This window comes from Thermobia domestica, chromosome 13 (genome assembly GCF_964235325.1).
Source record: "Thermobia domestica chromosome 13, izTheDome1.hap1.1, whole genome shotgun sequence".
Classification (NCBI taxonomy): Eukaryota; Metazoa; Arthropoda; class Insecta; order Zygentoma; family Lepismatidae; genus Thermobia; species Thermobia domestica.
Genome location: NC_137466.1, coordinates 52,938,745 through 52,956,225, shown reverse-complemented (window position 1 = coordinate 52,956,225; position 17,481 = coordinate 52,938,745). Strand labels below are relative to the sequence as shown.

General features: G+C 36.8%; 1 protein-coding gene across 6 annotated transcripts in view; it reads right to left on the bottom strand.

Moving 5' to 3' along the window:
* Positions 1-1,567: 1,567 nt before the first annotated feature.
* Nacalpha (nascent polypeptide associated complex protein alpha subunit) overlaps positions 1,568-17,481 on the bottom strand; it is a 39,122-nt gene continuing 23,208 nt past the window's right edge. For all 6 annotated transcript variants that reach the window (XM_081735731.1, XM_081735730.1, XM_081735726.1 and 3 more), the window contains 4 exons: positions 14,147-14,266; positions 9,911-10,006; positions 7,405-7,566; positions 1,568-1,944 (listed from right to left, as the gene is read on the bottom strand). In XM_081735731.1, coding sequence (XP_081591857.1) covers positions 1,930-1,944; positions 7,405-7,566; positions 9,911-10,006; positions 14,147-14,266 — 393 coding nt within the window. In that variant the 3' untranslated portion in view covers positions 1,568-1,929. The remainder of the gene's footprint in view (positions 1,945-7,404; positions 7,567-9,910; positions 10,007-14,146; positions 14,267-17,481) is intronic.

The following is a 17,481-nucleotide window of genomic DNA, read 5'->3' as shown; positions in this document are numbered from 1 at the left end:
TCACGTTATTTTTCATTTTTATCCTAAGAATGTTAAACACGAGTGTCCTCTAAATAAATCTTATCTACCCCACTCGGGGAGGGGGGTAGAAGATTCAAATGACTCCAATAGATATGTACAATCACTTACCTCTGTTTCTTTTGTGGCTCCATCTCTGGATCACCCTCGGCCTCAATAATCTCTTCCAGTGACTGCTGTCTTGATGTTTCCTGTATAACACCAACGTGTCGTGATCTTAAATGGTACCACAAGCCAGACGTTGAATTTCGATTGTGGATAATACTTCGACAGTAATTGCATTTTGAAGAAACACCACTCTTTTCACGAGTGAATTGTTCCCATATATTCGACTTTCCCATTGTAAATACTTCCCGAAAATACATCTTCTTGCAGTTCTCTTATATAGTTCGAAACAAGCTCTGCGTTGGTAACTGATATAATGAACGTCGGTTGGGTATTCCTCATAACGAACTAATGCTTCTCCCACTAGGCCAATAAACATAGAAGTGTTGATATCGTAGGACACGTGTTCTTTCTCTAAACAACAATCTTTTATTGTTACCAAAATATTCAGTCACAGCGAATATGAAACCACGTACCGTATCAGCAAAGGCGAGTACGAGATAGCTAGCTAAAAGCAGTCTCAAATAGCTATTACGATTAGAACACGCCGCATCAGCGAAATAAGATACTATTCAGTGTCAGTCCAGGAGTAAAGCTTATCTGTATGTAATGATGTGTTTTTGCTCTTTCGCAACTTCAAATTTCTCTTCAGTTTCGTTTCATTCCTTTGTGTTCCATCTCCAAACTTTGTCCTTCTGTTTCGATTTTTTTCGTTTTTGAAAAATCAATTTTTTGAAAAAATGTGGCCATCCCTACTACAGACTATAAGTGCTCAGTCCAGTTTCCGTATTCGCCCGATCATGCATGTGCATCCTCAATTTCCACACCTTCGAGTCACTAAAAGAAGCACTAACTGAATTGGATTCCAGAACGATGAGTACTTCGCACTGGCGTAGGTTCATTCAACTGGGGGAGAGGGGAGGGACTTGAAAAATAGTAATGTAATTATTTTTCCGCTTATAATAAATATTCTGAAAAAAAAATCGTTATTTACTGAATGAGCCTTGTACAGTCACGAACATTAATAAATGGAGGTTGGAGCCATAAGAAATAATGGCTTCAGCCTCCATTTATTAATGTTCGCGACTGTACATCTTAAAATTAAATCAACATTACAATGGATCTTCAGTTGTCACTGAGGGAAATCAGAAACTTGCTAGTGTGACAACATATCTATCCAGTGTCAATAAATCTTAATTTTTGCCTGAAGTAGAGTTAATATTCAAAAAGGGCTTTCACTTTTCTAGATTCGAAGACAGGCCTGACTCTTGCTTTGACTGGACTAACTTTTAATCCGATAAACTCCTTCATATTCCTAATTTTCCTGCTTCTTTTTAAATCAGATTATATAAAATAAGAAACCTGAAAATATGAACACACTTTGTGTGTCTTTATTATTACCATATTTATACTGAAGGTTACACTTTTTAAATAATACTCAGCATTTTATCCGTTCGAATAATTTTATTTAGTTTTAAAGCCACAGTCGCCATATTTACATTGGTATCGAACTATGACCTGACGTAAAAGATGACATTGTGTCTAAATGACAAGTTGAATAAAGGAATTTCATAGCTTATAAATCAGATAGGATTTTGCAACACCCATATAATCCTACCTGATGCAAATAATTAACAGTCAATAAAAACCATCTCTGGAACGACCCATACGGACATGCCAATACGCAGCATGTGACCTTCGAATTATAAACAAGATCGGCTAATTCTTCACAAAAGTCCTGATCAATTTCAACGCAGGATCTGCATCTAAACAAGCCAGTTCATACGTAGAATGTTCTTCTTCTCATCACATCGTCAATTCCTACGAAAAAAGACAGTGGGAAATTAACAGTGTTTTATGTTAACATGGTAATTAAATTATATACTTAAGGATAAGTTACTATATGGTAGTATTTGAAATTTTACCTTAGAATGTCCTAACTTAAGGGGGCAGACTACTAAAAATGATACGAAAAACAGGCAAAGAAAATGGTTAGCTTTTGTTAGTGAAAAGAGTTAATGAAATGTAATGTACCACAATAAATACTAATCAGAAGAATTTACAGTGGCCAGAATATCAATTACCCAAAAATCTAGGATAAGGCAGCGACTAGAAAAATGAACTCAACGGTAATTAATGATTTATCCTGTTGTCTTGACTCCTTTTTTAAATGATACTCGTATTCATTTTTTTAATAAACAAAGTTATTACAATTACACTTTCTGTTCATACTATCAACTTTTTTGTGTGTGGTCTTTGTATGTTTATATATATATACAGGGTGGTCCATTTATAATGATAGTAGTCAATATCTCAGAAATCGTAGGGAGGGGGACAACGTCCTAGGTATTTTGTAACATCACCAAATGAACACTGTGGCCAACCCAATATAACTTTTTTTATAAATGGCACATCAGAGTATTATACAGGGTGTTAATGAACTATATCGACAAACTGAAAGAGGTGATTACTCACATCAAAATAAGAGAAAAAGTTCATATGGACCTATTGCGAAAAGTGCATAGTTTTAGAGCTACAGTGCTCGCGCCGAGTCGTGAAGCTTGACCTAGATCTACTGATTTCACCAGCCAATAGAACATGAGGGTGTGTTCCAGTCGTCAACCCCCACCCATAAAATTTTGTCAGTGTCTTCTCTCGCGCTACACGGAAAACATCTCCCGAGAGTACGGTGTTGTCGGATTGGCGTCAAGTTCCGTTTTGTTAATTCTTTTTAGTTGCGTTATATTTTCGTGATTACTATTTGTGCTATTGTTACCATTTTAAAATAGTTGTTACAGTAGTTAATGTTGTGCAGTGTTATTATTGGTAATTTTTAAATGCCCTTTTTTATATACTCGTTTACTATGTCTTCAAAGTTTGGCAACATTGTTGGTAAATTTCAGCTGTTCGACGTTTCCCCAAGTGTGTGCTCGGGAAGCGGCTCCACGAATTGTACCCAAGTTTTCCGATGTGTTGGAGCTCAATCAAAATATTTCTATGATTGTTTTAAAGTCCAAGCTTCACGACTCGGCGCGAGTACTATAGGACTGTCCAAAATCGCGAAAAAGCTAAATTTCAGCAGGCCCTATTTCGAATTCCAGAAACTGTGGATTGTGGTCCTTATCCGTAAAGAAAGTCACGCACACACAATCCAAAAATGCATATTACATCAATTTTCAATGGGTTTGTAGGGTATTCTGTACAGGGTATAATTCTCAAATATACTCTCAATAGTTTTCAGATATACTCTGATTTGGAGTAGAGTCCAAAGTAGGCAGGAGGTAAGCCTTGACAACAATCGACATCCAGTGTTTCGGCGGGAAGTCAGAAGTGTTAGGAACCGGCAGCTCCATGTTTGTGTGTGTGTGTGTTCGGAATAACTTATGATGCAATGTATTTCCTCACGGCATATTTCACGTTTTCTGCACTTATAAGCGTGAAATAAAACATCGCAGCATGCTTTTTCTCAAGTACGAGGGACCGTGCTGTTGACGATCCTTAACACTTCCAATATCGCGGCACAGGATTCCGTGTTCACTGCTTTGCCTACTTTGGACCAATCATAAATCGGATCATATCTCAAAATTCGGTTGATGGCATGTCTGGGAATTTCACCCTTTAGGGAATACTCTACATACCCATTGAACATTAATGAAATATGCATTTTTGGACTGGGTATGCGTGACTTCCTTTACGCTGATGAAGACCACCACTCAATGATTTCTCGACTTCGAAATAGGGCCTCTTCAAATTTGGCTTTTTCGCAATTTTGGACAGCATTAGCTCTGAAACTATGCACTTTTCCCCACATGTCCAACGGAACTTTTTGACTCATTCTGATGTGAGGGATCACCTCTTACAGTTTGTCGGTATAGTTCATTAACACCTTGTATATTTCAAATCAACATGTCAAACGAAAACTGAAAATGCAATATTTATTATTCAGAGTTACAAACTAACGATGTTATATCACAAACATCCAAAGTTTGGAAGCCTCTATCTTCAATACAGTACAACAGAGATGGACAGGATAATACACATCGGAAATACCTTAGCGTTGGATACCATGGTTATGGTATGACTTATTTCGAACGAATAGAAACGAAGTTACAAGGACTTGAAAATTTGAATATTTTCGAAAGGTTTTATTTCGAAAACACTTAGATAAGTACCACATCTAATTACTTGTATGGTTTGCAATTGACAGGTTTGTAATTGACAAACAAATAATTTTGCCGTTTACACCACTTCGATATCTCAAACCGTTCCGGAAGTATGATAAACATTGATGAAGTTCGAAACGCTACTGAAAATGGCGTATTTCTGGTAAATATTTAAAGTGAACGTTGTTTTTCTTCTCTTTTATAGCATTACAGCGAGATTTTAGTAGTTGCCATTACAAGTTCTCGCTATTATATGATTAAGCAGTGTTGCAAACTTCAGAAATGCTTTTCATATCCGGAACGGTTGAGAAACTGAAATACATTTAGTTATGTATTATGTTAAGATATTCAAGATTTGAACTTCCCATCCTGATCATTGATACAACAAGTGCTCTTCACGTGAATTGTTACGTGACTGCCTGTGGAGGGAGAAGAACGAAGTCTGTGCACTGACCAGTTCATCATCTCGCCTTTCCATGTTTGATGAAAAACAATGGTAGATACCACTGACTTCACTTTGGAGCAGCGCTTAGTGGTAAATGTGTGGGTCCATGAACAGAAGCACAACAACGAAAAATGCCGCAAGTGATGGATAGGTTTTGTGAACGGTTCGGTAAGAAGCCACCAAAGCACCATATATGCTTTAAAACATTCGCGTGTGAGAAGAAAGATTTTCGACTGGGAAGTTCTTTGGATGCCCTTCGTTCTGGCAGTCCATCAACCCGAAAGATTGACTTTTGATAAGAAAATTAAATTGAAAGCTCCCTCATGACTATATGATTAACATACGCGTCTCCAGTGTGGAAAACAATGTTCTATTCCCGGGTCGGAACTCATGTGATACGGATTCCACGTTAAGCTGTAGGATTGTTTCGTATACCGTCAGTGCTAAGCAATTAACACTGAAAAGCTTTAGCAACAAATTACTATTATTACTATTGTTTAGGAAACTAATTACTAGTAGAGCAATGTGAAGCTCTATTGTACTGCTAATTATATGCGGAAAAAATCAAATATAAACTGTTGAAAACAAACCTGAGTTCACTGAAAGAAATAACCTTGGCACTGGACTCTATGTTGTTTCAAGCTCACTAAAATTCTGTTTTAAATTATCCTCTTAATCTTGATTTACCTACAGAACTCTCTTTTTCCCCTGGCCCATTAAATACGAGGTAACCAAAAAAATTCGTTCGGGAGACGTGCACCTTTCGGATGAACCTCGCAGTGGACGACCACATGTGTTGGATGACGAAGTCCTAAAAAGCAGCCATCGAGGAGGACAGTGATCTAATGTGTGTTGAACCTGCAGAAAGTTTCCGTTGCAACAGCCAGACTGCACCATCATAGAATAGGGAAGTCATACAAAGTTAAGAAAGTGGGTATCCCACACATTGTCGGCAGCCAACAAGGAACAAGTGACAGCCTGTTTGTTCCTGCTTACTCGGTACCTGATCATACTCGGCATCTTTGAGCGCTTGCTTACTAATCACGAAATGTGGGTCCTCTATGACACTCCTAATCGTACCAATGGTTGTCGTCACGTGACTATTCCTTACACCTCAAGATCACCTCTGCCACCATGAAAGGTTATGCTTTCTGTATCGGGGAATTGTCAGCAAGTAGTGCATTACGAGCTCCTTCGACCTGGTTAGGCTGTCACTGTTGACCTCTACTCTCAGCAGTTGCGAAGGCATCCGTGCACTGCGGCAGGAGCCGGCAGTGGCGAATCTTAAGGATGTATTGTTCCTGTACGACTGCCAAGCCAAATGTGGCAAAGAGGACCCGGGAGACCCTCCAGCAACTTGACTGGGAAACACGTGCACCATATTCACCGATCTTGCGCCAACAGTTTACCACCACTTTCATTCCTTCAACAACCACCTCTGTGGGAGATCCTTCGCAAATGAGGCAGTGTGCGGAACGCACTCACAAATTTCTTTGCATCCACGACCACTGGGTTTTATAACCAGGGTATTGTGAAAACTGCAGGTACGTTGGGCAAAAGGTGTTCGATGCTGATGGAGATTACTTCGAAACCTAAAGGTACATACTGTCCACTGTATTGTTCTTTATCATTGTTCTAGAACAGTGCTATTCAACAGGGGGTACGTAATGCTGCTTCTGAGGGTCTGCTGGAAATGTCTGTTGACAGTTCACTGCAAATGACATTGGGTAATTTGTCAATTTGTGACTTTTGTATATATGCTTGGAAAGAGTACAATGAAATTAGTGACGGTGCTATTTCACAACTTCTTTCATTTCCGTCAACATATTTGTGTGAACATGGTTTCTCTGCATTAACATCAATAAAAACGAAGCACAAAAATTGATTGAATCCAGAATTAACTCTGATTCTCGCACTCTCGAAGATTCGACCAAGCATCGAGGAGTTGGCGTGCCGGAAACAAGCTCAGTCATCTCATTTACAGGTTAGTTTTAAAGCTACTTTTAGTTCTTGGATTTTTAACACCGTCCTCAGTGTACGAATTATCAGGGAGGATGAGGGAAAATCCTCCCCAATAGAACTGGATGTCTCCCAATGTTTTGAAATTCTCCATGTTAATTTTTTCGGATGTGCACTTGATCCCTCTGTAACAGACTTTTGATCGGGACACTGATCGTCCTTCTGTTGGGTCTCTATTTGCCCCACTTTTTAATCAACAGAACATGTGCATTAAGTTTAATAAGTTAATTTAGATTGAATTTCTTTTAAACAGCTTCAGGGGTACACAACTGGATGGCGAACTGTGTCTAGTAATACGCGAGAGGAAAAAGGTTAAATAGCACTGGTCTAGAACGCGGTAACTTATTTGGTTACCTTGTACATCAATCAGCTCTGCTGCTATTTGATACACTTTTGTATTTATCGTCCTCGATTCTTTCTTGGTCAACAAAATCACAAAAAAGGTGGCAAAAACTCGATGATGACACACTGAACATGAATAAGTTAGCAATGGAAACACTACTGTCTGTCAGGACAACTTTAAAATCAATAGGTATTACTACCATAGATTTTTAAAATTTTTTTTTTAAGATCGTACGAAAAAAATATTAAATGTTTGGTCCAACAATGAGCTTAAAATAAGCACAGCTGTGCTAATGTGATACACAAACTTACCATAATTGCATTTACTATATCATTTTGGTTGTTCTTCAGAGCTTTAATAGCCTTTGCACGACTAACGTTTGCTTGTGACATCACCAGATCTACATCCTTTTCTTCAACACCAGTCTCGTCAACCTCTTCCTCTTCGGATTCCTCTTGGATTGGTGCTGGCACCTATGGAGATAATAAAAAAAATTAGAAATAAGACTCGTGTCAACCAGAGTTAAACAAGAGAATGAACTCAATCTATTCAGTAAGATCACGAGCATAATGCATGTTTATCCACAACTCTAATTGATATATCTGAAACCAGTAGTTTAAAAATTATCTTCAGCTCAAACAATACAAAAAACACTGACATTTTACTTACACGCTTACAATCAGTTACTAATTTCGATTTCCAACATATACAGTGTAACGTCTCCAACAAATAATTTAATTTTACAATAAATATTGATTATATATATTACTATAATATTATCTCTACAAATGAAAACGTATCCAGAGTTAATAACTGTTCTGCTTACAACAATCAAATGAGCGAAGAAGTTAATCAAAAACCACTGTTTACTCATCTGTAACAATATCATATAAACCTGCATCATACATCACTCAAACGCTACAGCTAGATTCTAAAGAGCACTTCTTGTGCGGCAGACAGCTTAATAAAAATTAATGACACTTCATTTGTTACTCATCAAATTAATGAGACAAGCAACTGCATCTGATTTTTTCTTTACTGATAATTTATGGGCATATATCTGACAACCGTGTTTACAAAATATCTGACGTTCTCACTTGCCTTTCAATCAACACACCAACAACCAGCTTGAGCACTGCACTTAACATTTTGCATTGTTACTTAACATCTACAATGAAACTAGACGAAACTCTTACCGCACGTCACGAGTGGCTCGGCAGAAATTTCATGACTTGGATGGCTTACAAATCCATCCATCCTGTAGCGCAAATGTTGCTCCATCCAATATTCATCTCTTTTGTTCCATGGCGCAACTTTTGTGGGGCAGACAATTTAATGACATGGAAATATTAATAGTTTCTCTTGATTAAAAGTTTGCCACCAAGAAAGAACATCTGCCTTTAGCATCGGTACTATATGTATGTGGGCCTCTAATTTAAGTAAGATCCGGACATGTATTCTCATTAGAAAGAGATTTCCCACACAAAGGTTGGGAATGCTGACCCAGTTTGCAATCCCGTAAAAATAAATTTCATTTTGAAGTGCAGGCTTTTGTGAACCAGTACAAATAAATAAATAAAACAAATAACACGCCCTCGAAATGCTACTATCTTTACTATTCATACAAATAAACGCCCTCGAAATGCTACTATCTTTACTATTCATCCTGGTACTTATTGGGAATGAGACTTCTATGGAATGAGGTTACAAGGCTACGGACTCATAATGTTATGGAATAATGGCACATGCCTCTATATTGATTATGTGTTACTAGGTTACATTCTGTACAAACAGATCAGTTTGGAATTTGTATTCTGATTAAGATGGACACGTAAATTTGGAATCTCTTACATGTTCTTTCTTGGATTGAAATTTATATCTTCAATTAGGCTGATATGTTATCTATGGATTACTACTGGGAACAGAAATTCTATTTATGGAATTTGGATGGATAATGTAATAAATATCTAAGAAGTAATATGTGTGATTATGTTGGGTTTTGTACAGAGATTTAAGCCTAGAAAGTCCGTGCTCGTATCTGCTACGTGATGGACCAGAAGGGGGGAGGAAAATTTGCCCGCCTGGTTTTAAGTAGTTTTCAGAGTATATTTGTTTGAGTTGACGTGTTGAACTAAATTTCGAAAAAGAAACTTTTTAAAGAGTTGTGGCTTTTATTTGTAAAAACGAGCTCAATACAGTGCGTAAAACTGCTTATATTATACCAAATTTCTTATAATACTATGCAGAAAACCAGTATTATACTAACACTCGATAAGTTATATGAAAGCCTAAGTGTTTATGTAAAGGAGAAAAGTAACATTTTTGAAAACTACCTCATACATGTTTTAATTAAAAAAAAAAAACCGAGGGGGGGGGGGGTCAAATCGGTCCGCACAATGATTTTTTTATACAAAAAATGTAGTATATTTCAGTTGAAAAAAAAGCGAATGAAAATTTTATGAAAAGAAACAATAATAAAAAAACAGAACCATGAATACGTATTAATCCATATAAACTAAACAAAAAAGAACTTGAGGGCAAAATGACCCCCCCCCCCCTGGTCTTTCCAGGGTTAAGCCTAACACAGAGCAATGGTACGTACTCATATAAATGTGGAATTACTCAGTTACGGATTCAAGTTAAGAATAGTTCTGGCACAGATTTTGATTACATGTACCATACTCAATCAATTATAATTGAAAAGAAAATTGAACTACTATATTTTCTTATGTCTTTTTGTTTTATCCAACAAGTAGGAGCGCTCATATTAGTAGCTTGTATTACACAATCAGAAATAATTGAAATTCGTTAACTTACCGTGGTGCTTCCACCTGCTTCCGCTGAAGGAGGAACTTCAGGAGCTTTGAATTTTTCTGCTGCTGCCACTTGGGCCTGCTGACTGAGATCCTCAATCTAAAAATTAAAATAAAAATCTGAAATGTTACTACATGACCCTATGTCCTCTATAAAATGAAGTTAAATCTCATCGATTACTACTTATCCTTTTTTTTTTTCCCTGAATTTCACCCTTTTATTGTTAACCATGTGAGAGTTAAGTGCAATTAATAAAATAAACTATGTCTATAGACCTAAAATATTTGATAACATACTTAATTCTTAAGTTTATCACTGAGTTTAACATAAGTACCATGAGCTGTAATCTAGAGTGAGATTCGAGCTATATCAACTAATATACATGTCCCTACTGCCTAAAATAGGCAATGGATGGTCAGATGGCATAAATTTAACTTGGTTATATATGGTTAGATCATGCACTTTGCAATTTGTCTACAATCTAGGAGTAGACTAAACTAACAGGCATATGGTTACATCAGCAATTAAGGAGAAGGGAGAAAGCACTTCAAGTACAAAGAACGCGCAGTACAGCTGAATTGCATAGGTTAAGTGTTATTACTGTAGGATATAACTTCTACGGCTTGGTTCATGGGAAGAAAGCTGTAAAACTCAACAGACCTGAACTGCCTGTAGTGTTTACCTTGGGAATGGAATGTTGAAAAGAAATTGTGGAAATGTTGGGCAATCCAAGGTACTCGCTTTTTGAGACCATAGCATTACGTGAAACCTTAAAAAACAGTCAATAGCCGCCATCTTTCAAGAGGTTCAAGCAGTGCCTTTGTAACTATGTGCAAAGACCATTCTATGTAACTGAGAGCCACTGCACATATAAAAGTCCAATCGAGATCGCATTTCCTGTAATGTTTATAGTACTGAACCCAGGCTGAAATCAAATCTTTATTACAATTCCACTTTCCTTCTTCAACTGATGGACGCACATAGTTGTAGCGTCTTCCAGGGAAGCAACTGATAATAGAATGAATCCTTCTATCTTGCAACAGCGACGAAATTAAGATGTACTGTTGTGACAAAATTTATATTGAACTAGCGAGAAACTACATAGAAAATGTATAGTCTTTGAAACTACAGAAACAATCCAAAGACTGCCATCCGATTCTGATAAAGTTTATGTGGAACTAGCGAAAAAGTATACACTTTGAAACTAAAAAACAATAATCAAAATCGGTAAACATTGATGTAAAGCATGAGCATATACACGATGAAGACTTAACTTATGGTATTAACAGTGCCATCCGTTATAGAGTTTCATTGACTAGCTCCGAAGACTATCATTAGATCGTAATGAAATATATATATATAAGTCGCTGCGAAAGCATACTCTTTCAAACAAAAAGTAAATCAACAAAATTAGTGCACCTATGCCAAAGTCATGCGTGATCATACATACAATTATGGTATTAATACTGTCATCCGTCAAGGAGTTTCATGCTATATCTCCCAAGACTACCATTAGATCCCCAGAAATGTAAATAGAAACAATGTGGAAGTATATTCTTTTAAACAAAAGCAAAATCATTAGAACTGGCGCACTCATATCGAAATTATGCGTGAAGATACACATATTAAAGTTCGTTAATCAGGGTTCTCACACTGCACACGCTAAGGAGTTTTATAATATAATCTCTCAATTCTTTCCTTAGATACCCATGAAATTTACATGAACATCGGGGAAGTATATTCTTTCAATTCATTAAAATCGGAGCAACTATCTCGAAGTTATACGGAACATATACATATTAAAGTCGGTTAATTACAATTTCCACTCACTCCACCCGTTCAAGAGTTTCATGGTCTATTCTCGAAGACTATCATTATATCCTGATGAACTTTACATAGGACCACCCGAAAAATATACTCTTTCAAACGAAAACGGAATCAACAAAATCTATTCACAAATGTCGGAGTTATGCGTGAACATACCCATAACATAAACGGACCGAATTATGAACCTTAAAAAAAAAATAAAAAATAAATAAATAAAAATAAAAAAGTTGATCAAAAAAGGAAATCATAGTGGACTATTTTCGTTCACTTTTTAAGCTGGATAAAATCTTTACTTTTTTTCCCCCCTAAATAATAGTCGATAAATGATACTGACGAATAAGTCGTGCTCTTCAGGGCGACCATCTTGAATTTATGTCTACAACCATCTGCCACAAATTTAGATAGAACACCGGGTAGTACCTAATAAATTGCAAGGGGCATGCCGAAAGTTTTTAGATATTCTGAAAGAAATATATATAAAACCTTTTACAATTCCTCCAAATAGTTCCCACAAGCATCAACAAACTTTTGCATTCTCGAAAACCATGAGTTAGATTTTTTTTTTTTAAACACAAACATAATACACAAGGATATATGGGATTGGGTTTCACGGGCGAAACCACTTTAGTGTCATGAGGAACCATCACGCTTTAGCTATGAAACCAAGGATGCTGCGAATATCCAACAAGGACCGCTGATGAATGGAAACATATGATATGGTTGGATGAGTCATCGTTCATCTTATTTCAAACCACGGGTCGTGCTTGCGTGTTGCGGACGTCCAAACAAGCGAATGATCCGAGTGTGTCCGCCCAATCGTGAAACATGGGGGTTTGGGGTTGGGGGATTGGGGTTTAGCGTTCCATTCTGCACCGAGACAACAGAATGTGGACCTGCAGCTTAACATGTGATCGGAATTACATAAGCTCCTTCCGCTCTGTAATGCTATGCGCCGCAATATCATAGTATTCAGTGAATCCTCTGCTGACATTTACCGGTCCTGTTACTGCCCGTATTATTTCGCCACTTAACGGGACATGTGCATCCAACGATCCAGATTATGTTTCCATGAAGATAATGCGCCAACTCACTCAGCTAGAGCTGTTCCGGCGCAGTTTGAAGAACATCGGGGTGAACACCTCTCCTGGCTCGCCCATTCCCCGAACCTAAACATAACTGAAAATCTGTGGTTCGTTTACGAAACATGAATTCGCAGCAATTTCCGCCTTCATTCTCTCTCAATGGAACTGAGTGATGCACTACACGCACGGAATGGTGTAATATTCTACTTGCTACCTATGTAACTCCCATTCCACGTTCCATCGGAATGTTTTGAGGACAAAAGGTGGTCTAATGCCATATTAACCTGCTAAGCTGCACTTTTCTCAAGTGTTTCCGTAACTGGTGAGTATATATTTGTAAAATAAGTGAAAATAATCGGAGGATAGAATGTATTACTAATATTGCCTTAGAACAGAACCTAACGCTCCATTGAAATTCCAACGACACTTAAAATAAAAACCAATAGTCTTATTATCTACTTCAAATAAATTTAATGCATTCTACCAACTCTCATCTTTATACTGATAGTCAAGAATATAAAGTTTTGTGAAATAAACTCATGAACTTGAAAATAATCTTAAATATTTAATCGCATTTTAATGCTTTTAGATCTAATGAATTCAAATTACTTCTTAAATGACGCGAACTGTCTTTCAACAAGATAAATTGTTATCAAATATCGTGTTGTCATATAGATAGATGCTCAGATAGATGAAGACAGATTCTTGATTGCTTTTGTGACAAGGCATTATATGGTAGTTAGAGACGGATGGAATTTGTTGTTAGCACTGATAACATGTAATTATTATTAAGTACCAAGATAAGAAGTAATTAAGTGAAAACAGACTACGCAGATGTAATTATGGTGTTCAATAAAGACGAATAATAGCAAGAATTACATATGGTTACGACTGCATATGCGATTCGGCACCATTTTATATATATATATATATATTTACGGACGTGGACGACTGAACTTCACTCAAGATCAATAAGCAGCAGTTCCCATTCCATCATGGATAAGCGAAGGAAATGATCTGAACCACTTTTGAAAATGACATTCTAGGATTCAACTATTAATACACTCAAAACAAACAACATCGAATTTGTACGGGAGATATGGGATATGACTTAACGGTCAAATTGTGTGTATAGGTATATCAAATAATTACAAATTATCGTTTCAACTTCCCTTGGACACAACTTAAAAGAATGAGAAGAAACGAAAATATCTCGAAAGTCTACGGCAGAACACTAATTTCCATTCCCTGTATTTATGAAATGACTTGTACTACCAATTACAGACTTAACAATACAGTTTTACAGAAATATATTGTATTTTTTTCTTACCTTTGCTTCGCCAAAAACAATGTACGTATCTGATGCTGGGTTTTTATATACATCTGGTTTATTTATAACAAATAAAATATTTTTGGATTTACGGATGGTTACACGACTCACTCCTTGAACCTGAAAACCAGCAAGAAAAATATTTATACTTTTCACTATTGTGCATATATTTAAAAAACCTAGGACGACATTTCATACAAAAATAATTACATTGTTATAATAATTTCCCCAAAACTATTAAACTCCTTCCCTTATAGAGGCACTTTTAAAACTATGAAAATTAGGATTAGGATTTAGATTTCTGGGCTTTTGAGATCTATGGCCATGTTAGTCCATCACATTTGAGGAAGGATGACCTTCCATGGCAATCACACTGCCTGGGGAATTGAGGAGGAACAAAGGAATGGGGAAAGAAGGAAGTGGCATGGGATTATTATGTGAGGTGCCACCGCAGCATTTGCCTGCAGGGTTCCTACTGATCTGCAGAAATTATTTCCCTTACTTCTCCCTGACCATTGGCAGGAAATTCCCTGACTTTCATGACAGGTGTCTGACAACGTTCGCATATAAATAAGGAGTAAACAACGGTGAATATTATTATATGAAAACATTTATTCCAAAGAGACAAATAACAATTAATTGCCCATACGTTCACTCATGTCCAAAATTATTGTCGCATGTCTATAAATATGTTGTAGGAATATAATTTGATAACGAATTCGCCTGATATTTCTTATACTGTTAGTACGTGTATAATCGGCAAAGGCATGTATGTGGCAAATTTCATGTCAAAAGAGCAGTAAATAAGAACAATAAAACAAAAATAAAACTTTTTTGTCCATTTAGCAACATTTTGTCTTACTCATTCTAATTTTCGTATTTGTATTCTTTTCCTATGAAATTTACCACGAATATACATTCCCGATATATACACATAGTATCAGTATTAAAATTACCCTGCAAAATCATTATCAAATTATATTCCCACACTAAGAGTTACAGATATGCGACAATCATTTTTTACATTCCACTTACTACCCATAAAAATCTAAGTAACGTTCTATACTGTGATCATTAATGGTTGGCTAAGCTGAAATTGGTGTACAATTTATGTTAGAAAAATATATTTTATAGAATTTCCCTGATTTCCAGTCTTTTTCGTTGAGTTCGTCTGACCTGCACCATTTTCCGAGTTTTCCCTGACTTCCCTGACCAGTAGGAACCCTGGCCCGGTGTGAATGAGGAAAACACCAGGAAAAACAATCAGGATGACTGGCCTGTAAAAGCTGTAATATCTTTTCGACTGAGTGTTCCCACCGGGAATCGAACCCGGAACCGCTCGCACCAAAGGCGAAAGACAGATAATGTCTTTCTACTATGAAAATGTTAGACAAACAACAAATTGATAATGACAAAATAGAAGGGGTTTAGTAAAAAAGATTAATCACTTCAATATCACTTGTTGAAAATATGCACAAAACTCCTATAATACGTATTTTTTTGATTACATTTCTTTTAGTTATAATACTGTCGAAATCTTTTATCATATTTTGTACGATAAGAAACTATACTCCATATCACGCAAGTATATTTACAAAGTGCTACACTTCTTCGCTTTTTCCACTGAAAAAAAAAAAATGAATCTTTCAGTTTAAGTCCCACGATTATACCCTTGAGGTTAAGGGAGATAGATAACACAGGTCTGCAACCAAAAAGCTGTTTGCATAAGTTCAGCTGATTTTTACGCTTCTGGGTGCACCGAAGTCGAAAATGACCCCCGTTTCTTCTTGGGACGTCAAGATTTTGCAGAATCGAAATGTAACGTGGTCAAACAGGTAGCTGGAAATCGCTAAATTGCAAATGCATCACACAAAAATAAAAATGAACATGGAATATTAAATGCATTTGTGCGCCCCGAAACATGAAAATCAGGGTGGAAAAAATCATGATTTTTTAAATAAAAATCATTTTTGTTGATTTTTTTGATTTACATCAAATCTTTCTCCTCGTATAATACAAGTCGCGAACTGGAGAAAAAAACATTAGGAATTAATATTAAATGATAATTATACCATTTAAGTGAAAGTATTTTGGTTTAATTTCGAATCAATCCTCAATCGTTAACCTATTTCAATCCGAAACAATATTTCTTAAGCATCAAGGAAAAAACGTACAGCAACGTTTATCAACATGACACTTTTCTTTTCACGAAAGTTCCTGATATTTGGCAGGAGTATATTTTAAAAAAATCGAAACTAGCCAGCGGCACGAAATACATGTAAAGAACATAAATTTCGCCCAAAATTAACTAATTAATTCTATGGCCTATGGAACCCGGAGGTTCAATGCCGCGTTCACGGAAACTCTCCACTGACTTCTATCCTTAGCCAACTGGATCCAGTTTCTATTTTGTATTCCTATTTCTGCGAGATTCATCTTAATATTGTCATCCCATCTGCGCCTAGCTTTTCCTAATAGTCGTTTTCCGATTGGTCTTCCACTTAAGAATTTGAAAGTGTTCCTATTTTCTTCCATCCTGGCTACATGACCTGCCCACCTGAGTCTCCTAGACTTGATGACCCTAGCAATGTTTGGTAAACCGTAAAAATTAAGTAGTTCCTCGTTATGAAGTTTCCCCCATTCCCGCTCCTCTTGGGTCTGAATATTCGTCTCAGGAACTTGTTCTCAAATACTTTCAGTCTACGTTCTTCCCTCATAGTAAGCGACCATGTTTCGCAACCATACAGAAGCAGGGTGTCTACCAGTCAGGGAAGTTGCAGGGTCAGGGAAAATGACAGGGAATTTCATTGTGTGTCAGGGAAAAATCTTTCCCAGGCTGTGAGGGGTGAAGGAATGCCACTAAAATAAGTCATAAATTACAGGTAAATGAATTGGTTCGTTTGTACGTTTGTAGAATATTGTATAAGCATATAAACAATGGTGAAAACTTACAGTTCACTTTAAATATAAGTTGGGGCGCGGTGGCTCATTGGTAGAGTTCACCTCCGGTGCTTGGGTTCCCTGGTTCGATCCCAGCTTGCACCGTGTAAACTTTGTGGTGGACAAACACCGTGGTCGTGAATTTTCTCGGGGTTCTCCCGTTTCCTCCCACTTTCTTCCTTTCATTCATTACTCATCATTACCGTCTCCTTTAGCCTAACCGGCATAATCGTGGGACGTAAAACTGAAAGATTTCATTTTCATGATTTAAATATAAGTTACTTTTCATGAGTTACTAAGAAAAGAAGAATGACAGTCAGGAAAAATTATAATTTTGTCAGGAAATTTGATTATGCTTGCTTGCTAGACACCCTGAGAACAACAAGCATATATAT